Below are 16,522 nucleotides of genomic sequence, written 5' to 3' on the forward strand. Positions count from 1 at the left end.
AATTAGCGCCACCTGTCGACGGCAGCTGATACCACACTTCCATAACAATGTGGAAAAAATGAGCGTGGTTCGCCCCGCTTTCTGTTAAAATAAGCGCACCCACCACAACCAAGTTTGACTCTTGAATGTGATGTCAAATATCTCTCATTCAGCCGGTATGTGAATACTCCAGAGCAAGACTGAACAGCAAATACCAGCGCCCCCTGGTGACATGTTTGACCCCTGCATTACACTGGGAATAAAAAGCTCCATCATCCTTCCTGCGATACGAGCATCGTTTTGGTGGAGATAGGGCATCCTCCCAGCCACTCATGACTACCGACTAGGGTCGATCATTAACCGGACTAACAGAGGGATATAAGGATAGTATTATGGCCAAGCACCGTAAAGACAGAGACAGCTGGGGTGAGTGTACGTACATTTGATAATTAATGCTTTTCTTGACGCACATATAATTTTTTATTCCTGTCGAGGCGAGGCTGGGAGCAGTGCAGCCAGTTAAACGTTTATTTTAGCCTCCATGATGAAACGCTTGTTTTCGTTTCGACAAAACGGTGTCCGGTGTGTATTTATTTAGATTATTATCAAATTCTCTGCCAATTAGAAATACACAGTGTTTGCATTTGCTACTGCAAGAATCTCGGTAAATCAGACTTTTTTAAAAGATAAATATCTTTCAACATGAAATATCCTAAATGTTTTTAATAATCAGCACACATGCAATAGCCCCGTGGGGCGGTCCAGGCCACAAAAGGCCTGAAAAAACCTTCAGCTATTATGGTGTTTGTCACTGACTCTGATTCTTTTATGACGAGCTCTGGCGCATCTGGCATGAAATTATGTAATTTTGCATCAGTAACTAGCTTGTCATAATAGTCATCACCATCATGTTTGCCCTAGTCATTATTGCCATCATCATTATCACCTCCACCACCATCACTATGATGACAACCAGCATCCTAATTGTCACTGACATCACTCAGTGGCTCAGGTTCACTTCAGGCACAGGGCTGAGAGAGGAGGGGGTTGTTAAATCACTGTAATAGCAGCAAGGAAAAGGGGAAAATGCTGCTGTTTGTCATTAGAGAGGTTATCTGCTCTGACCCACTTTAAGCAGACAGTACGTCTGACGTCTTTGGCTCTTTTAAGAGCATCAGCAACATGATCGGGTTAACCAGGCAGGCTCAAACCGACCCGGGTGAGGCCATTGCAGGATATGTGAAGACAAACTGATGGTCCTCTTCAGGCCTGAGGGGACGTCTTGGATGAGTCCTCCTTAAATTATTCACCATGCATTCTTGGCTCCCTGCATCTTTTAGCACGATCCCAAATTTTGCCTGTCACTGTGCCTTTGTGAGACCTATAGGTGTGTTTAACTCACAGTTTCATCCTTAAAATCAGCATCACAGCCAAAGAGATTTAAGTGTGTGTGTGTGTGTGTGTGTGTAAGAAAGAGAGAGGGGATCTTCCTGTTTTCCCCAAGAGATCCTGTTCTGTGCTCTGCAGAACGTACAAGGTCTGACACAGGTTTGTTGTAGCATTAAGCATACATTAATTCCCTCAACCTCTGCATCAGGACAGTGATGCAGCTTGCACACACTACATGAGACAGCAGAGATGGGAAATACACTGAGTCACTCCCTGGAAAGCTCCGGAAAAGATCCTGAATGCACATGATCTTATTGGATACAAACAGATGGGATGGATAGCATGACATGATTCATTATTATTATTATTAACAAGCTTGGAAGCGAAGCTATTGATCTGGGGCAAACGGGAAGGAATAATGCACTCTACTTCCCTGTTTCTGCTCCTAATGGACAGCTATATTTGCTTATCATCACTGTGAAGAAGTTCTGGTTGTTCACTCACTCACTTAATGCCAGTTTAGTTGACTTTTGAGTGGTATTTACAAGTAATTATAGAAAAACTTCAACGTCAACATCATCAACATGTTACTTCTTGCATGTAAAATATGTTGAGCATTACTCTATTGCCATCTTTTCCCCCTGTGATGTGTCCCCCAGGGTCCCTCAGTGACAAAAATGTGTATGATTGGAGCTCGGAGGAGGAGGAGCCAGATGGACGAGCCCGGCCCGTCCAGGTGCTGCTGGTCAAAGACGACCACACCTTCGAGCTGGACGAGGCGGCACTGAGCCGCATCCTGCTGGCAGAGGAGGTCAGAGACCGTGAAGTGGTGGCCATCTCTGTCGCCGGCGCCTTCCGCAAGGGCAAGTCCTTCCTCATGGACTTCATGCTGCGTTACATGTACAACCACGTAGGTATCTTGGTCTGTACAAGTGATGGAGGTGAGCTTTGGTCCTCCTTCCTTAGAAATCTGACACATTTGTTTCTGCTGCTCAAAGGTAAACTTAAAATGTGACAGCTCCATGTTTTAAAGAGGGACTATTGACTATAACTGGTACTGCTGTTTTTCTACTGGGGTTTTCATCTAGTGTTTTCATCTTATTCTGTTTTCATGTACATGGTAATGTTTATTCTTCTCATATAAATTTAGTCTCTTTAGGGTGGAAAAGTCTGTGTCACACATCTACACACATCTACTTGTATCACATGTGCAGTTTTGGTGTTGGTGCAGTATTTTTTGGAGACCACATGTACACCAGTATCTAATGTTTAATTGATAACATAAGATGAACTAACCCCTCTGATCTCATGATGCTCAGGCATCTGAGGACTGGCTTGGAAATGCAGACGAGCCTCTGACTGGCTTCTCCTGGAGGGGGGGCTCAGAGCGAGAGACCACTGGGATCCAGATCTGGAGTGAGGTTTTCCTGGTGGACAAGCCAGATGGAAGAAAGGTGAAGTTTGTATTTAATGTGACATGATTCACTATGACGCAGGATAATGCTATGATCATGTTTTTTCCAATGCGTTAAACTGCTTCTTTTATACTTTACTGATCATCAGACAAAACTCTTTTATATTTCTACACTTACACACATTCACACTTTGCCTCTACGGCTCCTGTCAAATCTTCCACACACTACACCATATCTCCTTTTGCTCAGCACAACAGAGAAACATGTCAACATGAGAAACATACAGGTTGCCCTGCAGCAGAGGTCAGTGTTCTCATCTGTCTCATTACACAGGTGGCTGTATTGCTAATGGACACCCAGGGCACGTTCGACAGCCAGTCAACGCTGAGGGATTCAGCCACAGTGTTTGCTCTGAGCACCATGATTAGCTCCATGCAGGTACAATGAGTTTAATGCCCCTGACCCAGTGTTACTGTAGTAAAGACAATGTTCCTCCCAGCATGAACCGTAACATGCATCTCAACTTTTCATGGTGCCAGATCATCGTTTTAATCTGTTTAATACTTAAGTAATACTTTTTGACCAAATACCTGCAAAGTTGAACACATTCCCATCAGTCCTAGCTGTACTTTGTGTTCACTGTTAGTTTGACATGGTAAACATTATTTTTATGGTTAGTCTATTAGGATGTGAGGATGTTAGCACGCAGATGTTGGCACCAGTCAGACATTCCTGTACATCCTCTCTGTGGCTGTCCCTTTGTTGTCATATGCTAAAATCAAAGTATTAAATATCACTATAATAGGCTCCCCCCTTTAGAAATACTTTAAATATGTTGTACTGTAAATAAATGGTCTGTTTCAGGTTTACAACATCTCACAGAATGTACAAGAGGACGATCTTCAGCACTTGCAGGTAAAAAGCTCAAAAAGCAAAGTATATTTGGTTTTATGCCTTAAAGTGACCACTTGTAATAAAGCAAAATGAACATGTATTCAGCTTCCAACAGAAGATCTTAAGTGTTAGACTGGCACAAACCTGTTGATCTTTCCCCACTGATTCTGTCTTATCCATTTGATTTCAGCTTTTCACTGAGTATGGCAGACTAGCAATGGAGGAGACGTTCCTCAAACCATTCCAGGTACTGTATTATTTTCAATCACTGCAAAGTGTTGGTTAAATACAAACGTTAGTACATTTATAGATGGTATTTCTAGTTAGCATCTCTAGTGGTATTAGCTTGATGTAACTAGATGTTATTATTGCAAGAGTCACATGACACAATCTTCTTTTTCACAGTCCATGATTTTCCTTGTTCGAGACTGGAGTTTTCCTTACGAGTTTCCTTATGGACAGGAAGGTGGCATGAAGTTCCTCGAGAAACGACTGAAGGTCAGTTGTCACTGAGGTTATCGAGGTTTTCAGACTTTCAGTTTCCTCCACAGTGACGTGTTTAGTGTTCTGCTGATAGAGCAGCATGAAAACAGCAGTAATACGTGTAGATGTGTTTGTGGTGCAGATTTCAGAGAACCAGCATGAAGAGCTGCAGAACGTGCGGAAACACATCCACTCCTGCTTTACCAACATCTCCTGTTTCCTGATGCCTCACCCCGGCCTCAAAGTGGCCACGAACCCACACTTTGATGGAAGAATTAAAGGTACATTTCACAACACTCTTAGATTTCAGCACATACTTTACATACTCACCAGCCATGGATTCTCCTCTTTGTCTAGAAATCGATGGTGAGTTCATAAACAACCTGAAGGTTCTGGTCCCCTGGCTCCTCAGTCCACGTAACATTGATGTGAAGGAGATCAACGGCAGCAAAATCACCTGCAGAGGCCTGGTGGAGTACTTCAAGGTCAGAGGATTACAGTACAGTGAAATACATAAGTCAACTCAGGATCTATAAAATTCTTCTGTTCCTGCTCCTGTAACACTGGAGAGTCAACACAGATGCCAAATATTAAATGTTTGTTGTACATCTGCCACTATACTCTCTCTGTCCCCTTCACTGCACTGTAGACAACGACATATATTGTCCCTCTATAACCTGTAACAGTAACTGTATATCTGTGTTTTTTGTTTTTGCTGTTTTCTCAGGCATACATCAAAATTTACCAGGGCGAGGAGCTGCCACATCCAAAATCCATGCTGCAGGTCAGTGTCTTTCCATATTGATGACTACTAACTTATGATGCTATTTACTGTTTACAGCACTTCCAATTATATATTGCAACTTTATTTCCCTAATGTTCTTTCAAAGCATTTTGTAGTTATTATTTATGTTATGCCAAAGAAATTAACACTATATTTCCATGTGCTGACTCTCAGGCCACAGCAGAGGCAAATAATCTGGCAGCAGTTGCAGCTGCTAAAGATCTGTACAACAAGAAAATGGAGGAGGTAGGTAACAAGTGTAAATCACAAACTGACCATCATCTGTATGATCGCTTTTTTTATTCTTCCTCACCTTTCTGCTCGCAGGTCTGTGGTGGTGATCGGCCTTTCCTCGCCCCCAGCGAACTGCAAGCCCGGCACAGCGTCATCAGAGAGGAGGCCCTGCAGGTGTTTCGGGGTGTGAAGAAGATGGGAGGCGAGGAGTTCAGCCGCCGCTACCTGCAGCAGCTGGAGGGAGAGATAGACGAGGTCTTTGTCCAGTACATCAAGCACAATGACTCCAAGAACATTTTCCACGCAGCCCGCACACCGGCCACACTGTTTGTGGTCATCTTTGTCATGTACGTGGCTGCGGGCATCACAGGCTTTGTAGGCGTGGACATCATTGCCAGCTTGTGTAACATGATCCTGGGTCTGGCACTGATCACTCTCTGCACCTGGGCCTACATCCGGTACTCTGGGGAATACAGAGAACTCGGCGCCGTTATCGACCAGGTGGCTGGTGCGCTGTGGGATCAGGTAAATCAATCAAAACATGAATTTTAATAAAGTTAAAAACTAATTTGATTCTCTAACTTGATCAATACTTAAATCACTACTCACCATGTTCAAGTAAATTTATTAATAATGCAAGATGCAGTTATGGTTTTAATTTGCTGCTTTTGGATGTTGTTTCCATCAGTTTCTCAGGGTTGTAGTTCAGTCCAGATTATGGGACCAATCCTGATTCTGGATCTGGATCAGGGTGAAAAAGCTAAAGGCTGCAAATATAAAATGTTGCAAACTATATTAATCACACTTTCCTGAAGTAATGATAATAATAATCATTTACATTGCTTGTTTTGTTTGATCAACTGTCCTAAAGATACTAAGTTCACTACTACAGAAAAATAAAACCAGTGTTCACATTTAAAAAGCTGAACCCAGAGCTAAAATGTTAAAAATAACACATTGTTAAAACTGTTAATTTACTAAGTGAATAAACAGTGAAGACAAGTACACCTCTATTAGGTGATATAGTGTCCTTAAACCACTAGAGGGCAAGAGTCTCCTTTAAATCAGTGGCAGAAAATCCATCCAAGTCCTGATCCTTTACAACAATCGGTTACTATTGAACAATCTGTATTACCTGTATTATCTTTATTGACCCTATGTGTTATACTGTATATATATATATATATATATATATATATATATATATATATATGTGTGTGTGTGTGTGTGTGTGTAAAATTGCTCATACTATGTATATTTTCTTTTTTTAATGCCTCTGCAGGGGAGCACAAATGAGGTACGTAATGGTGGTTAATGTTCACAAAGACATGGTGGAGCACACAGAGACTCTCATAACATGTACTTTTATAAAAAGAGGAAACATATTTGAATATATTTGAAAACACTGTCTAGTCTGCTCATGGCCCTGTGGCCTTTGACGCACAGTGACTGGCCTGGTAACGGCCCTCGGGGTGGGTCCTGCTTCTTTCACTGCAACAAACAACTCACTGAGTATGAATTTAGTTTTAAGAGCTTCATTACTTCACTCTTATGCTTTCATGTGTCATATTTCTAAATGAATGTAAATCTGAGCCCATGTAAGATTCTACCACAAAAGCAGTTAAGGGTGTAATTTCCACTGTGGGTTGGAGGCACATTACTCTCACTTTTCATAATCCTATTTTTGTCCCCTTGACATTTATAGTTGCAAGTTGATTTCCTCAAAAAATTGTCTTCTTCCTGGCCACCACAGTCCATGTACTAGAACCTCTGAGCTGATCGAAATGTTAAAATGATAAACTCATCTGAGCTTAACAAGCTTACTGCAAGTGCTTGCAGCCTTTTATTGCCTTTGGTTTTGCCTCTCAGGGCCTGACTCATTGTTGAAACAAAACCTTCACCCTTGGAAAGATTATACACTTTGCATACAGAGTGGAAGACATAGGGTTAACAAGGACCCAGCACCTCAGTTTTACCCTGAAGCTTAATGAATATCTGGCTGTTCCTCCAAACATCCACACTGCTCTGAGAGTTGATTAACTGTTTACATATCATGAGACTTCACGCTATGTGAAGGAGTTAAATCTCCTCCCTCTAACCACAATGCCGTTTCCACAGGCTCTCTACAAGCTGTACAATGTAGCAGCCAATCACAGGCACCTGTACCACCACGCCTTCCCCGGGCCTCAGGTGGAGGAGGCTGCAGAGGAGCCGGACAAGAAGAGAGACTGATTAGATAAGATGGGACACAGCAGGGACTTCCTGATGGATGGGGCACAGGGGGAGGAGATGGAGGAACAACTCAACCATCAGGGACTCTTATTCTGGTATCAGCTGGTGCAGCACACCAGTGCATTCACTACTTTAAACCTAATAACAGACTGTATCATGTTCATGTATTGGCTTTGGCAGAGCATCTATTCAGTAGGTGCCTGCTTTTCAGCGATAAATTCCATGACTCACTGTCTTTCACTTTTTGTCTGTGAAAAAACGAACACCTGTACAGATGCTGTAGGCAGAGCAGACCTCGGCAAATCCAACCTCCAGTCAGCTGTTTATTTCATATAAGACGGGTTTTCTCATTTGTCAATGACGAAGGTTTTCAAAGTATAGCCAAATCTGTGAAACCTCCATTTGTGACTATTGTTCTGTTCTTTGAGGTTCAGTGCTGTTTATAAGAAACATTATCTATGATCTGCGATGTTTGAAAGCCAAAATATGTACTGTATGTTAAATAATGAAGCGTTACAAGCATCATCAGCATGGTAAATGGTTAATGTCTGTCATCTTTGAGCTCTAAAACCAGGTATACTTTATAAAAAATGTTTTAATGGTTGTAACAAAGTGGTATTGTGCCATAACCTGTAAAAATGATTTCACATCTACTGCAGCCTGGCTACATGCTGAAACCTAATGGCACATTTATTAGTTGTAAACTGTATGTTTTGTTTTGGAGGTTGGTGTTACTTTAGAGTTCTGGATCAGGGGAGTAGCTTTATGCTGGGCGGAACGGCAAAAACACAGTAACCACAGTTTAGAGTTTACACAACATAGCTGATATCTTCTTTCACTTTACAGCCAGCTTGCAGTTTTGTAACTACACAGCTTCCCTGTGATCCACTGTATGTGTTTGGCCTTAAAGGTTGAAGGGAAACAGCGTGTTTTGTTTCCATTGTGACGTAGAGGTGGTGAGTGCAACCATTGTTGTGTTTCTCGCTGAATGTTCGAGCAGATCCGAGGAATGTAGCTGTTCTGTGGCCACCGAGGAATCAAAGCTAGATGCTATTACTCGGGGCAACAGGCCTGCTTTGGAAAAGGATCCTCATTCCACATCTCTTCCATCATCATCATCACACACTTAAGTCGAATCATGTGTGAAAAACTGTTGCATGGTGACAGAGTTCAGGCCCTGTCTTTTTGTGTTTCCAGAACAGCTTGCATTTGTAAACAAAAAGGCTTATATTGATGACAGCACTTTTTGGTGTTTGAATACTTTGGCTTTGTAGACTGTTACTGTACATTTGTATGTGTATTGATTGTTTTTAGCCCATTCACTAAGCCAGAATCAAAGCACTGTAAAACGTCTCCATCACCTACAGCTGCAGCATCGTTTCTTTTCTGACGATCTGGTCACCAACAGGACAAAAAACTCTGTCGTGCATGTTTAGCAAGTTTATCCTGAGGTTTGACCTCAAGGGTTCAAAATTTAAAGGCAGTGCAGGAGAGTGGGTTCTCGAGTCTTCCACAATGTATAATCAACATCAGTGAGGCCTTCACATAGATAACCATCTAAGTCCAGTTTAAGATTCGTGAGGTTTTAAAATCCCATTTTTTCTCGACTATGTTGGAGTGTTGTGCCCATTTGTAAGTCAGAAAAGTAGCATCTGTTGACGCTGCGTTGCATTTACATGACTGATTAAATACTGAAGACTGTCTTGTTAGACAGAGAGTTAGTGCAGAGAAAGCATACTTTTCTTGGATTGAACAATTCATTCCTAAAGCTGCCGTCATCAACACTTAAATCAGCTCCGGATGTCGTGGGAGCCTCAGCGTACTGAAAGGTCAAATGAATCAACCTCTTGGTGAGCTCTTCCAAATAAACACTGCTTAGTTTCTGCACACGCACCGCGACATTTCAGTTACAAAGAAATGAATAAAAGTTGGACCAAATTATTGAAAACTAGACTTGAGTAATTTCTTTAAAGATTTCTCCTTCATTTTGAGATGGAAAAACAATCAGATACATTTTTTTCTGACAGTTTTTGCTAAATTACATTTTAGAAATTCTTAAAATTCCATCTACTCCTTCTCCCTCATTGAAAAATCCAGAATTTATCCAATATGCACATAAGACATGATCAACTGTTCTCACTATACGTGTGCTCAGTTTCACACTGGGCCATGATCAGTTTCCAAACTAGTCTTAAATGTTGCATATTCATTCTGCACTTAAAACCTTAAAAAGACCTTACTGTTCTGCACAGTTAAGGCCAAACATCAAGTGAGGTAACAATAACACACATTTTGGGGAGACTTTGGAAAAGGGTATTTGGTGAGATTAACAGAACTTATGTTTTATGGCCATTTGGGGCAGTGGGAACAAATTGTACGACTGATGATTTTCAGTGCAGATTCAAGTGAGATTTCTCTACAGCTTCTATAAATGAGCCCTTAATATCACTGACTAATTGTTTTACCTTAAAATTCCATTTACTGAAGTATCCATGTCAAAGTAAAAGGGGCTGTGAGAGACAACAACTGTGGGGGCCTAAGTTTCTTTTTCTTCGCAGATTTTATTGCTTATGTCCTTTATATACAATCCACAAAGTAAGGTATGTACAAACTAACAACATCATTGTGACCAGATGTGATTAAGATCTTCTTGCATAGTGAAAGACTCATTGAAGAGAAACCCAAGGCCCTTTAAACCCTTCTAGGACATTCAGAAGTGTATGTTCTTTGCAATGACTTCCTATAAGCTAGATTTTTTGTGCTGTAAACTAAGTCCTGGTGGTATTATTTTTTACCTGGTAGTGCCAAAAACCATTTATTTTTCCTAACATTTTAACAAAGAACAATACAAAACTAGCTTCTGGACAGTTCAGGCATTTCTGAATATCCTAAAAAGGTTTAATTTTACTGGGAATCAATCTGCTTCCAAGAACCTGCACTTCCATGTAATCACAACAGAGACATGTCAGTCTGTAACAATAAGGCATTACCAAGGCAAGAAATATCCAAAGAAAATGAAATAAGGAGAAACTAAATTGCACTTGTTTAGCAATATGTCTTCTGAAGTGTTTTTTAAAGTTCCAGTAGCTTATTTATGTTTCGTTGTTTCACACACAAGAAGATTCCTGACCTACAGTAATGCCAAGAGCCGAGAGATGCTCAAACCACTGCATCAAATGTGATGCTTCATCCATCAACGGTCTTTAAATAAAGACACATTTCATAACAAAACTTAAATATCTGTTAACCATTTGGTATACAGTATGTCATAAAAAGAACAATGCACACTTTCTGTTTGATATAAAAGAGTGTGGCTTCAGTTTATGAGGGTGACAAAGCAAAGGAAAAAAATAGTCATGTATTTCATTTGGGAACAAATTAGTTCAAGATGCCTGTTGTTTGCTCCCACAGGAAAACATGACAGAGCAGCTGGTGTATACACAATATGAGCAGACGCTGTAAAAAAAAATGCTGTTTTATTTATTGAAAGGCACAATCTCAGGCTCCGTCCCCCTCGATCCTGACAGCAACTCAGTTCTTAGGGCTGCCATTGTGAAGGGCACCACATGCAGTTTCCCCAGATGTAGAACATCATAGGTTCTTCTTCATTGGAAAGTTTTTCAGTCATTCATAAACTACTGTATGAGATATGGGGGGGGGGGCAACCCCCACCAATGGGCGTCTTGACATCCTAGCTGATATATTTGGATCAAGCGAAGGCACAGATGTGTTTGGTAAAGAAGCAATTAAGAGTCAATCATGATTTCAAAGAAAACCCTGACCGCTCCCAAACTGTGGAAACCTCAGAGAGGTGTGGCAGCGTGACGTGCCTGCTGCACACACACATCACATGTTCCCCATGAAGTTCTTGTTGGGCTGCTGGGCGTACCACTGCTGCCGCTGTTTGCGAGCTTCCACCTCGGACAGCAGCGCCTGCCGGTATGCCTCATAGGATTTGACAATGTGCTCCAGCTCCTTCATGAAAAGCAGCTTCAGCATGCCCTGATACGTGTCCAAGTCTGCCAGCTGAAACAACTCCCACTTCAAGATGTGGTCATACCTGATGTGAAAGGGAAGGAGCTGACTGTAAATGATCACTACCATGTGGAGTTTCTGTCCACTACTGGCACTGCACAGCAATAACTTCAAGATAGATCCCAATGCTACGGCAGAGGTAGCATTGTTCACGTACATGCATGTGTATGATTAAAAAAAACTTGTATGTGTATCCCTTAGAGGGAAACTTATGGTTGTCAATTAAATGTCTTCCTCATCATCTTCATAACACCATAAACAATATTAAGATTAGAGCTGCACCTTCAGTTTTTTATTTTAAGATCACGTTTTTTTAATTTTTTAATCTTTGTTTGGGAATGACGTTTGTTATTTACATCCATGTGCCTTAAATCCCACTGCCTACAGTCTCAGCTGCATTTAAAGGGTTAATGCCAACAGTAAACAATGAGACAAAAAGGAGTCATTTAGTTAATTAGCAGGCCTTCTATTTTTAGCCTTTGCTTGATAATGCATTAGAGACAGAAAGGCAAGTTTAATTTACAGCCCAGGATCAGACATGATATTTTTTATCTTCCATTACTGTAAACCACAGGCAACAAAAAACAATAAATAACCCATTTAGAAATTAAAATTTAAGATTTCTTAATACCTTTAAACTTGTTTTAGGCAACTAAATACAGTGCTGTTAAAGACTTACAGATACCCTGATTATATTTCATGCATCTATCATGCATTGCAGACACTGTACTCACTTTAGCGGTGCACGGGCGTACACCTGCAGCCAGTCCGGGATCTCGGCTGTGTGGTATGGATTAGCTGGCACCAGCACCGGCTGGTTTCTCTCTGCAGGACGTGGCTGATAGGTCACAGGCGGTGGTAACGGTGGGGGCTGATCATAACGAGGCACACTGGAAAAAACAGACAGTACTTTATGCCAAACTGATTATCTATACCTTATATGAGATGGGTTACTATGAGTAAGCTTAAATGAAATGAAAACCTACTACAGTTTGTCCTCTGAATAGTAGATGGTGGGACAACTGCATAAAAAAAACAGTAGAAGTGGAAAATATGCAACTTAATTTACCACAGAATCCTTCAGTTTTCAGCAACATACCTTGGAGCACAGGGGTGACGATACTGTGCCCTCTTGTTGATGTGATCCACATAGTAGACCCCAAACTCAGCTGACTCCACCTTCTCCCAGCCTGGAGGGAGCCCTTCCCTCTCCAGAGGATGGCTCCAGTGTGTAGTGTTCGTGTTGTGGTCAATGTAGTACTTCCTGCCACGGATGGTCCAGTCAACAGTCCAGCCCGCTGGAAGTGGGAGGTCCTCTCCCGTTAGACTGGAGAGGTTCCCCAGAGACTTGGCCTGTATTCGACCTATGCCTGAGGAAAACAAACATTTCTTTTTAGAACCCTTGGAGGAGAGGGCGATATGTCTGACAAAACATGCAGCAGGATCAGCTGCAAACTAACAGTGTCTCTGGGGAAGACGAAATATTCTGGGTAATTTCTTAAAAACACTGTGTGTGGGAAAATGTCATTTACAGGAGAGGAATGCAGAGCATTTATAAGGTCATTCTGATGTGGCAACTGAACATACAGCAGGATAAGACTGGAATTCAATGAATCATTACCGAAAATATGACCGATGTTGTTTTAAGTATTCCAGTGACTGCGGACACGGTTGCTTTATCTCTTCCACTCTTTGAACATCTTATTCCGAGCAAAGTTGTTTGATGAATAGTAGGAAATGGGAGTGTCGTTACTTTTGGACAGGAAGGCAGAGAGCTTTGCATGGCCTGACATATACACGGGGGTTTTCACTGAGAGAGAACAAACTGCCGAACTAGCAAACACTCTGTAAGAGCAGGCAGCAGAGTGGGTTCACCCAACAGGTCCTGCACTTTTATTGGTGGATAACATTGGCGAGGAATGTCGAGCCAGCAGCTGTGTGGATGAATAAGACTGAGTGAGAAGCATCATAACTCAAAACAAATGAGTCTGCCGGGATCCAAAAAGGCTTGAAAATGTGGAGGTTTCTCAGCAAAATGGCGGCTACAATTGGACAAATTCTGCACGAGAGTGACAGCAACAGAGCCGGAGCTCTTCACCAGCTGCTGAGTGAAGGGACGGAATGTGCTCTAGAAATGCACTCCTCCTCCTCCACCACCTCATCATCATCATATCTGCCCTTTTCTTCAGGAAAATGGCAGAGGGCCATACTCACTCCAGACTCAAAGCTCGGTGCATCACAGGAATTTCACTGGATACCATCAGGAAGAGTCTACATTTACAACTAGAGATGCAGTAAGTGTACTGAAGAAACAGTCAGTGAGCACAATGCATTCTTACAAATTATTTGTAAATAATAATAAACAGATAAAGCTTATTGATTTTAGTTTTGCATGGAAAGGTCATTGAAATTTAAACTGTTTCCCATATTAACACATTTATAGAGGTTTTATTTTTACTGTCCATACATAAGCTGGTTATTAAAGAAGAATCTGCCAAGCTCAGGTGGGTGAGTCCACCAAAACAGCCCAAATTACAACTCAGTGTATTAGCCTTCATGTGCAATGTGAGCATGCACAAAACAGTACCTGTGTACACAGATGATTCATAGCAGTAAGCATTCTGTGGCTGAGAAGTTTGGCTGGGGGCGGTCTGCAAATTACTAGCTTGCCAGCAGAAAGTTTCAGCAAACACAAAAGTGAAAAATGCAGAGCGTAATGTTTGTTTAACTTCACTCCAAACAAGGCTCTATGATGTGTGATAGGCAGACCTGAAATAATGCTAAACCATGTATGTGGTGCTGGCAGGTCTGCCACAAAATAAAAGGTTCTCTATCATTTAGGGTGGGCTGGACAATTCTTTTGAGTCCTTAAGACATTTAATCTCATGAAAACTACACACTTATCCTGATGTTTGCAATGTGGAGTAATAAGATCCAAATATTTAATTCAGCAAGAAAACTGAAATAAAATTGCTCTTTTGAGAAACTCAAGAAAAACCCAGGAAAAACCCAATTGCCATTTACCTGAAGGAGGTCTGCTTGGAGCTGGGGGAGTGTGTTGTTGGGGAAGTCTTTGGAAGTTGTGTTCATTATGTTCATAGTATCTATAGTCCTCGGGAAAGCGGTCTGGGACCCTCCTGGGCTGGCGCTGAGGCTGAGGTGGCTGTGGCTGCTGCTGCTGCTGCTGCTGCTGCTGCTGTTGCTGTTGTTGTTGCTGCTGCTGCTGCTGCTGCTGCTGCTGCTGCTGCTGGCTGTCGTAGTAAGGTTCAGAGGGGTAATAATACCGGGCAGCATCTCCATTCTCAGACATGGGACTCACATCTGTGAGGAAGGACTGTGAGGAGCCTCCATACTCGCGGGGCAGGTCTCCTAGACTGCGAGGCAGATACGGGGGTGCTGACATGCGGTGGCTCTCTCTGCGGGCCACCTCATGGGGAGGCCTCTGCACAGGGGTACGGAGGAAACTCTTGTTATGGGAAACCACAGGTTCCCGGCTGGGCGCCACAGGGTAGGCGGAGGGCCCCATCTCTGGCAGAGGGACCTCTGTGCGTCTGGGAATAGTGGGTCCATGACGAATGAATGATGGCATGAGATCTGATGGCATAAGATCTGCTGTTGAAGTTGAACAAGGCAAACCCAAGCACACTTCATTTCAGTACTTTTTACTCCACTATGTTTAAGGAATGTACTGTAGCTAAAAGCAGATAAATAAAACAAAGGATGTAGTAAACACAATTATTGTGTTAAAATTAGTTCCACATGGACACTTGCACCTATGACAACAAAACAATATATATCTTTGCCACCACATGCATGTATTTTTACTTAATATTTTACTTCATAGTTTTGGTAATAATGTTTGTATATTTTTACTTGTAGTAGCAGTAGTACTACTGTCTATTTAACATCGTTCAGACAGTCCACAGCAGTTTACAGCGATCAGTTTGTACAAATGGACGTTAAACATCAGACATAAACCACCGAATCAGAAAACATTTACAAACACTATAACTCCAATAAATCTTAAATTGTACAGTTTAGTGAGCATATATTACAGTTGTTACCTCACAACTTTCCTTAACCAATTAGCTAGAAATGAAACTAAGTTAGCAGCTTGTTTGGTTTTGGTTACAAAACGTTAATTTAATAACTGGTTACAGGCTGGTGACCCACAATAAAGCGGATAAATGATCCCAGACGTTCACTTCAGCCTGTCGGTTATAGTTTTTGGGTTTATTATTTATATATTTAACTTTCTCCGGCGGGCTAACCGATGCTAACTCGCGGTAGCTAACCAGTAACTTACTTCTCAGGAACGGCGACGTCTCCTTCTTCACATACTTCCCGGGCACCTCGGCTGGTTTCGACGCTTCGTTTTTGCTTTTCTTTCGTGAGAGCATAACTCAGGCCTCGGAGACACCAACAACACGGCGCTGTAATGTCAACATTTTAGGCTTTGGACTAGCTAGCAGTAAGTTAGCCAGCTAACCCGAGCTCCAGGAGGCGTCCGGTCCGGTCTGAGCAGCGCCGCCCGCCCACCGCGCGTCCTCGGCGGGACGGTCACTGCCCGGTCCTGCCCCTCAGCCAGCGGCTGCACTGACACCAGCGATGACAACAACTGTATGGAAGCTCATTTATGCCAATATAACAACAACTTTAACATTTAAACAACACTCATGGAAAGTCAGAATTATACAACAGAGTAGAGGTTATTAAAATAAAAAGTCAACATTAAAAATGTGACAAAAATGGATTATGATTATGACACAAAAACTAAACAATTAGACAAAAATGACAAACTATTAGATTAAAATGTAACATTCTTTCATTATTGATGTGTTAATAAATAAAATACCTGAAGAGTACATGACAGGTTGGAGTATTTCATCAGAGCATAGGTAAAATTGCATTTATGATTTTGGTGGGGAAAAAAAATTCACTGGATTTTATTTCCACATCAAAAAACTATGATGTAACATGGGGTAAACAAGCTAGCGTCTGAACGGTCAGACACTGAACATCCATCTATTTACCTGTATGTTTATTTTTTCTAGAATTGAGCAACGCACACTACATG

The 16,522-nt window shown here is 41.8% G+C and overlaps 2 protein-coding genes across 6 annotated transcripts; one reads left to right on the forward strand and one right to left on the reverse strand.

Moving 5' to 3' along the window:
* The first annotated feature begins 286 nt into the window (after window positions 1-286).
* atl1 (atlastin GTPase 1) lies at window positions 287-7,922 on the forward strand. Of its 3 annotated transcripts, none has more exons than XM_026299140.1 (14): window positions 287-405; window positions 2,028-2,278; window positions 2,688-2,822; window positions 3,117-3,221; window positions 3,648-3,698; window positions 3,868-3,924; window positions 4,083-4,175; window positions 4,303-4,441; window positions 4,518-4,645; window positions 4,888-4,944; window positions 5,119-5,190; window positions 5,272-5,703; window positions 6,461-6,475; window positions 7,297-7,922. In XM_026299140.1, exons 1-14 carry the CDS (start codon window positions 372-374, stop codon window positions 7,408-7,410), a joined length of 1,683 nt encoding a protein of 560 aa, XP_026154925.1. In that variant the 5' UTR covers window positions 287-371; the 3' UTR covers window positions 7,411-7,922. The 3 variants fall into 3 exon arrangements, with proteins under 3 accessions (XP_026154925.1, XP_026154942.1, XP_026154934.1); XM_026299149.1 differs by having other exon boundaries at window positions 372-411; XM_026299157.1 differs by lacking the exon at window positions 6,461-6,475.
* Window positions 7,923-9,937: 2,015 nt separating this feature from the next.
* sav1 (salvador family WW domain containing protein 1) lies at window positions 9,938-16,031 on the reverse strand. Of its 3 annotated transcripts, none has more exons than XM_026299218.2 (5): window positions 15,752-16,031; window positions 14,470-15,054; window positions 12,545-12,815; window positions 12,180-12,335; window positions 9,938-11,470 (listed from the first exon to the last, which is right to left on the reverse strand). In XM_026299218.2, exons 1-5 carry the CDS (start codon window positions 15,843-15,845, stop codon window positions 11,257-11,259), a joined length of 1,320 nt encoding a protein of 439 aa, XP_026155003.1. In that variant the 5' UTR covers window positions 15,846-16,031; the 3' UTR covers window positions 9,938-11,256. The 3 variants fall into 3 exon arrangements, with proteins under 3 accessions (XP_026155003.1, XP_026154996.1, XP_026155010.1); XM_026299211.2 differs by having other exon boundaries at window positions 14,470-15,057; XM_026299225.2 differs by having other exon boundaries at window positions 14,470-15,039; window positions 15,752-16,030.
* Between the last annotated feature and the right edge of the window lie 491 nt (window positions 16,032-16,522).

The sequence above is a fragment of the Mastacembelus armatus genome, chromosome 22 (assembly GCF_900324485.2).
Source record: "Mastacembelus armatus chromosome 22, fMasArm1.2, whole genome shotgun sequence".
NCBI classification, from domain to species: Eukaryota; Metazoa; Chordata; class Actinopteri; order Synbranchiformes; family Mastacembelidae; genus Mastacembelus; species Mastacembelus armatus.

Bases quoted from the DNA above. Each gene is read 5' to 3' on its own strand.
- atl1 (XM_026299149.1), top strand. From the start codon at position 372: ATGGCCAAGCACCGTAAAGACAGAGACAGCTGGGGTGAGT. The intron at 2,279-2,687 runs GTAGGTATCTTG...CATGATGCTCAG, and splicing joins TGCGTTACATGTACAACCAC to GCATCTGAGGACTGGCTTGG. The intron at 3,222-3,647 runs GTACAATGAGTT...GGTCTGTTTCAG, and splicing joins CCATGATTAGCTCCATGCAG to GTTTACAACATCTCACAGAA.
- sav1 (XM_026299211.2), bottom strand. From the start codon at position 15,845: ATGCTCTCACGAAAGAAAAGCAAAAACGAAGCGTCGAAACCAGCCGAG. The intron at 12,336-12,544 runs GTATGTTGCTGA...TGTTTTTTCCAG, and splicing joins CGTCACCCCTGTGCTCCAAG to TGTGCCTCGTTATGATCAGC. The intron at 11,471-12,179 runs GTGAGTACAGTG...CTTTCACATCAG, and splicing joins TACGCCCGTGCACCGCTAAA to GTATGACCACATCTTGAAGT.